At 40.3% G+C, this 7,696-nt stretch overlaps 1 protein-coding gene across 1 annotated transcript; it reads right to left on the bottom strand.

Annotated features, from left to right (window-relative positions):
• Positions 1-6,805: 6,805 nt before the first annotated feature.
• Positions 6,806-7,444, bottom strand: LOC108647615 (uncharacterized protein in mobD 3'region). The gene has a single exon (XM_018094046.1). It carries the CDS (start codon positions 7,442-7,444, stop codon positions 6,806-6,808), a length of 639 nt encoding a protein of 212 aa, XP_017949535.1.
• Between the last annotated feature and the right edge of the window lie 252 nt (positions 7,445-7,696).

Consider the following 7,696-nt stretch of genomic DNA (forward strand, 5'->3'; position numbering starts at 1 on the left):
AAACAGTGCCTTGTACTTGATCCCAACTGAGATACAATTAATCCTTACTGAAAACAAAACACTGCTACTGGGTTTTTTTTAATGTGTAAATAATCTTCTAGCAGACTTAAGGTATGGAGGTCCAAATTACTGAAAGACACTTTATTTTGTTGGTGCTACTGTTTCTATAAAGGCATTCATGCTATCACAATATTATCCAGCAGGAAGTTTCTCAACCTCACTGCCGTGAAGAACCATCTATGCTGCTTCAAATGAAAGTGGCCTTTTGTTGTTTTGTATGTGAAATGAACCCCTACTATCTGCCTATGATATCACCTAATGTACTTGTAAAGAGTAATCATGTCCCTTTGCATGTGCCTTTTCTAATAGTTTAGGTGTTCAATTCCATTTACCAGTGTAGTTCAACATCTCTGCACTTTCTCCAGCATAAATGTCCTTTCTAAGCACTGGGGCCCCAAAAAAGAGGCAAAACTTTGTTTTCAACCCCTGAGTTAATGCCAAGGCCGGAACTAGGGGTAGGCAGAAGAGGCAGCTGCCTAGGGCGATTAGGGGGCGCCAGGCAGGAGCCTTTACCATTGCCCCTGCCTCTTGTCATTAGCGGTGGGGGTAATTATCCATCTGACTGACACTGAGTTACACAGTGCTGTTTTGTGCATAGCTAGCAGTCATAATACTGGCCTGTACCTCGCAGGTAACAGCTACAAACTAGTAAGAGAGGTTCAAGTGTGTGGGAGTTGGAGCTTCAGGAGGTTTTTGCTTAGCACCACCGTGGCTGATCCTTTAAACCACTATGGAAGTATGACACACATGATGCTCTGATTTTGACTGCTTATTATTAGTGATGAGTGAATCCATCCCATTTCAGTTCATCAAAAAAATTGTAAAATGGTAAAAATTTCCCATACGCTTTGAAGTCAACGGGCATTTTCTTGCTCAACTTATTTTTGCTGTCCTTGGAATTTATGAGGTTTTTTTCACGGCTAAACCTGGCGAAAACATTTGCTCATTACTTTCATAGGATAAAGTAACAGTAGCAAGAATGTTGGAAGTGCTACATGCTGCACATAATACTATGGAGCATAATTAGTGTTTGCAACAGGAGATCCAGATCCTGCGGCTAAGGATGGCAAAAAGGGATAGGAGGCCTCAGTGCTGCCTGCAATACATACAGAAAGGGAGGAGCCTGGAAAAAGGAATTCTTTATTTTCCTGGAGGCTACAAGATGGGATTCCTGATCAGTTATTGTGAGAAAGCATGTGCTGTGCTTTATTTGCTTCCTATGTAAAAACCAGAAAACATGTTTGACGTCACAAAGACTTGATGAATGTACAGTATTTTGTGGACCCAACACAATCTAATTAACACAATGTGCGCGGAAAATGTTTAAAATCAGTCATCGGTTAAATATTGCAATCAGGAAGGTTTTCTTAGAGGCCGATCCAAATATTGAGAAAATGCACACTTTCCTGATTGTAGCACTTAGGACAGAAGAATTTACAATGCACATTAGGTTTCATTACGAGTTGCTTCATGTGCAAAACATGACTTTCTATAAACAAATACCTCCTGGATTACAGAACCAGATGCCACTTGCCAGGGAAAATCAATTGAACATTTTTCTATTTCAAAGCATTAAATGTCCTTACAAGCCCTCCTTCTGTTGAGAAAGGGGAATGGATTGCTTCCTATACTTGAAAGAAAGGATTTCATTCTTATAAAGCAGGAAACATAGGAGCTGTGGGGAAAATGATCCCTTGAGAATTTGGTTTATGCTTATTAAATACATGTGGAATTTATACAGCAGATTTATTGGAGACGTCTAATTATTATAAGGTATGCTGAGTTTAAAACATTTTAAATCCCATCAACCCACAAAAGCTATGGCTTTTATTTTGTTTTGTTTTATTTTAATTCATGCAAAATGTCCAATTGTCTCAATTCAGTTTCTTCTGACTGATAAAGCAGCTGAATGGGTTACTGTTCTGTATTTTCAGCCTCTAACTAAAAGCTGGCCATACACGGGCGATGTCGCCAAGCGAGCGGATCTTCACCCGATATCCCCACCTATGGGTGGCGATATCAGGGAGGCATGTAGGCGAATTCGATCGTTTGGCCCCGATCTGACTGGATTTTCTAACCTGGCCGATCGATATCTGGCCAATTTCAGGCCAGATATTGGTCGGCCAGGCCCCTTGGTTCTGCCCCTACACGGGCCGATAAGCTGCCAAATCAGACCAAGGGACCGATATCAGCAGCTATAATCGTCCCGTGTATGGGGACCTTAAGGGTGAAGACACACTGAGCTACTAGTAGCAGCTACTTATCACGGCTACTAAACTAGACAATGCTGATCAGTTACTGATAATTGTGTCTATGTGTGTTTTAGCAGAGGCAATTCTTAGTATTGTCTATTGTTTAGGGTGGCTAGGGGTGCAACATCTAGTGAGAGCCTGGCATGTACCTTTTCTGCCTGCCAACCCTTAGTTCCAGCCATTCTGTCTTCCTGTAGCTCCTGCTCTTCCTCTGGCCCCCAATCTCTGCTCATTATGTAACATGGGTAGGGATTAAATTTATTGAGATAAATTGAGTGCTATTAGCGCGGAGGAGCTGGAGGGAGGGTGATGAGCAGGGGGTGTGGTGTGCTGGCTCCGGCCTTGGGTGCATGAATGGTTTGGCCCAGTCCTGCATGTGCAGAAGCACTAAAGGTCACACAATGACAGCTTTTAGAGACACATAACACTTTTTTCAAATCCCACAAACAGCAGGACTAAAAATTCACAAAAAATCTGCTTCCTCAGTAGTTATGCAACTGCATCATATACCAAGTGCAGGACCACTTTAATAAATAGAACAGAGGACTTGCCCAAACACACAAGGATATGATGGGAGAAATGCAGTTATCCAATTCAGCTATTTACTATGTACTATAATTTGAATACCAAAATCTCTGAGTGCGATGGGAGCTTTTGCCTTATACCCTGTTAAAACACAATACCCATGCCTGCAATTCCAGGAGGTTCTTGGTTCTAGAAAACAATCAAATAATGTGCCCCTGACTGGGTGTTGCTTTGTCCAGATGCCAGACAAAAATGCAAAAGCTGATTTTTCTGCAAAAATAACCCAGGACACCAAAATATGCTGTGCTGTATTTCATTTTGAACAGAATGTTTAGTTCCTATAGTTAAAGATTCCGTGAGCAAAAATAGGTTGCCCTACAAAAGGGAAGACTATCTTAAGAGGTATATGCATAATTTATCCAGAGATTAGACATGACCTAAAGATCATTCAGGCCCATAAAGCTATGGAGTAAGTAAGCCGTAAGTGCACTGTGGTTGGGAAGAGCACAGGAGATTTATATGTGTTTTGTCATCATGTTGTTTAAAGTTCAATTTTCTCCTAGTTGATGGTATAAATTGGAAATGGCTAATGCAATGTAAGAGTTTAGTGCAGCCTATGAAATGTTTTTACAACAGCTGTTGTGCTTAATAATATGCTGTACCCCCTTCACTTTTGTTTGATTAATTGCTGTATTTTGATAGCTAGGAGAGAAGCCAGAGAGTAAGGCTGGGTGGACTAAGGTTACAGGAAGAAGCAATCTGAGCACCATATACTTTGGCCAGCTACAATGGATCAGTAAACACTAAACAGTGTCATGTGAAAAAAAGCAAGGAAAAGGCCATCTCTTTGCCCTTTTGATTTAATAACAGCTTTATGGAACAGATAATATGAGTGTGACTTCCTAACCCCAGCATAGTCAAGCCTCATTAGCACGGATGGGTTATGCGTTATATAAACAGGAGACATGGTTTATTGAAGTATAAAGAGAAAATGGCAGAACTTGTTTTTAATCTTTTATTATATATTACTGTACAGTCAAGGATACAAAATGAAGCTGGAGCATTTCTTTTCTCTGACAAAACCATTTCTCAGTGTTCCATTGTTATGAGCAGGTTTTCTGGCAGATGTTTTTTTTTTCTGTTAATGGGAAGAAGAGCAGAAAGGACATTGACCTTGGCCTCCAGCATCAGAAGGCCCCAAATAGGGGAGGGGGCACACAGATAAAATATTTATTATGGACATCCAACCTGTAGTCCTCCAGTTGAACTGTAACACCCATTACCCCACTAATAGGTGACCCCCTTTAGGCCACCCAGATCACACCCAGTTATAAGCTGATCTTCCTGACCCCCCACACACATTTGTGTATGCTCCATCTCTTTTGTGCAATCGTTCTTTGAGGCTGTGTCTTTCACTTTAAAAGCACTTTAACCCTATGTATTTGAGCAGTTAAGTCAATTCCCTCCTTATCTTTTGCTTTTCCCTTCTCAATAACTGTGCACACCCTTTTCTAACCTTACTCACTGATTTTCCATTTGAGTTCCCCCAGTCAGATACTGGCACATGATTGCAAGGGATATATAATTTCTCTAGATACAGTAATCCAAAGGTCTTCAGACATTTTGAGTTGAGAACCCCCCTTTGCAGTAAAACACATAATCAGGCCCCCCATAGCTAATAACAAGACTAAGAAAACATGGCCCTAACAGACATTCTCCTGTACAGGAGATATAAGACATTAAGTAAAAGATTAAGGTTAAAATCTCACATACAATTCTTTTTTTTCCTTACATTCTAGCAGCTCCTCTGCTGACTGACCATCACATTAGCTGCCAGTACCATCTGAGCAGGCATATTAAAATATCAGTTAGACATAGCCTCTGCCAAATACATCCATTTCCAGCATTTTCTTTTTCAAGCCATAGTTAAAATGCCACATGGTCCTTTTTATACCCCTGTCTGCCAATTTACCATCAATATTTAACAAGCTTTTTACAAGGGAATAAACATTTATGGAAATTCTTTGCTTTCTTCTCACTTTACCCTTCAGTTTTAGAAAAATGCTGCATTTATCCACAGAATGATAAATATGGTCATAAACTAAAAACATCACGGCAGGTGAATTAAAGCAACAGCTGCAGGTTTAAAAGTCATTTTCCCTTAAAGACACATTTAAGTATATGATGTATTTTAGCAAAGATCAAAAATGAAAATCCTGAACATATCCAGTAAATGATCTGAAAATTACAAAGCACCACATATAATAATATTACCTATACACCTGTGTGTTATCTTTTGTCCATATTCTGACTCTCCTTACAGAACCTTATATAAGTAAAAAATTATTTCTTATAAAAAAAATATTTCTAATAAGGCTGCATATAGTTCTTATCCATTATTATTATTATTATAGCATTCTGGTAGGTCCTTACTGTACCTCCTACAGAATGAAAGACAAAGCAGGCACACCCTAGGGCTTAGGCCAACAAACACAGGCAGATAGAAGTTACCCATCTGAAGGTAAGTGGTCGTGGGCTTGGAATCCTACAATGTTAGACTCCTATAAACTAAAATAGAGCTGTAATGTTTGAACAGAAAAGACATCTAAATGTCCATATTTTGGATTTAAACCCTCCTCAACATTTTGTCTGCTCCCCCTTAATTTTTTAAAAATATTCTTTATTTTGAAACACTTAAATGAGGGATACAGAAGGCAAGAAGGGGAGGGGGTAAAAAAGGATTAATATGTACAATAGGCTCCCCCTTAATTTATATAAGATTAGAGATCCTCAGATGGCTTCCCGGCTGCACCTCATCCCCTTCTGTGGCTCCACTAGTGCAGCTAGGCTCTCGTGCATTCTTCCAACAGGGGCAGTGTTGCAAGTCATGCGTCAGTATTTGTGTCTTCCTACAAATAAAGCTTCTGTTGCTTTTTGCCAAATGCTAGTGACTGTCACCTTTTTCAATAGTTCATTCTTAATATGGTTCTGCATTTGAGCATATAGTTTTTATTGAATTCAACTTGCCTCGGTTCATTTTGGGTCCAGGCTGTACAATCTGTAAGGAAAGTAAGACGGCAAGATGATTTACTCTGAATAGCATGACTTTGATTCCATCTTATATTTTTAGCATATCATATATAAAAATATTAATTTACACTACTGATTTGCTGTTTCCCTTTAAGCATCTGGTATTAGTGGCTTTTGATTGGTTGCTTGGTGTTACTTAGTAACACTCACTGGCAGCATGTTGGCATTAGTAATACTCACTGGCAGCATATTGGCATTAGTAACACTCACTGGCAGCATGGTGGCATTAGTAATACTCACTGACAGCATATTGGCATTAGTAACTTAGTAACACTCACTGGCAGCATATTGGCATTAGTAACACTCACTGGCAGCATATTGGCATTAGTAACACTCACTGGCAGCATATTGGCATTAGTAACACTCACTGGCAGCATATTGGCATTAGTAACACTCACTGGCAGCATATTGGCATTAGTAATACTCACTGGCAGCATATTGGCATTAGTAACACTCACTGGCAGCAAATTGGCATTAATAACACTCACTGGCAGCATATTGGAATTAGTAACAATCACTGGCAGCATATTGGCATTAGTAATACTCACTGGCAGCATGTTGGCATTAGTAACACTCACTGGCAGCATGTTGGCATTAGTAATACTCACTGGCAGCATGTTGGCATTACTAATACTCACTGGCAGCATGTTGGCGTTAGTAACACTCACTGGCAGCATGTTGGCATTAGTAATACTCACTGGCAGCATGTTGGCATTACTAATACTCACTGGCAGCATGTTGGCATTAGTAACACTCACTGGCAGCATGTTGGCATTACTAATACTCACTGGCAGCATGTTGGCGTTAGTAACACTCACTGGCAGCATGTTGGCATTAGTAACACTCACTGGCAGCATGTTGGCATTAGTAACACTCACTTACAACATATTGGCATTAGTAACACTCACTGGCAGCATGTTGGCATTAGTAACACTCACTGGCAGCATGTTGGCATTAGTAATACTCACTGGCAGCATGTTGGCATTAGTAACACTCACTGGCAGGAAGTTGGCATTAGTAACACTCACTGGCAGCATATTGGCGTTAGTAACATTCACTGGCAGCATGTTGGCTTTAGTAACACTTACTGGCAGCATACTGGTGTTAGTAACATTCACTGGCAGTAAGTTGGCATTAGTAACACTTACTGGCAGCATGTTGGCTTTAGTAACACTCACTTGCAGCATGTTGGCGTTAGTAACACTTACTGGCAGCATACTGGTCTTAGTAACATTCACTGGCAGCATGTTGGCATTAGTAACACTCACTGGCAGCAAATTGGCATTAGTAACACTCACTGGCAGCAAGTTGGCGTTAGTAACACTCACTGGCAGCATGTTGGCATTAGTAACACTCACTGGCAGCATGTTGGCGTTAGTAACATTCACTGGCAGCAAGTTGGCATTAGTGACACTTACTGGCAGCAAATTGGCATTAGTAACACTCACTGGCAGCAAATTGGCATTAGTAACACTCACTGGCAGCATGTTGGTGTTAGTAACACTCACTGGCAGCATGTTGGCATTAGTACCACTCACTGGCAGCATACTGGTGTTAGTAACATTCACTGGCAGCAAAATGGTATTGCCATTGGATGAATAATTGGGTGCCCATGTGGCACAACAACTGGATGCCACTATTAGACAAGAATGTTGCAGCACTGGCCCATTGTTTCATATAACAGCACTGTATTAAAATAAATCTGCATTTGTCTCTTTTAATGAGAAAAACATAATCTAGAATTATATGTAAACTGTATTGCAGATATG

Source organism: Xenopus tropicalis, chromosome 5 (assembly GCF_000004195.4).
Source record: "Xenopus tropicalis strain Nigerian chromosome 5, UCB_Xtro_10.0, whole genome shotgun sequence".
Lineage (NCBI taxonomy): Eukaryota > Metazoa > Chordata > Amphibia > Anura > Pipidae > Xenopus > Xenopus tropicalis.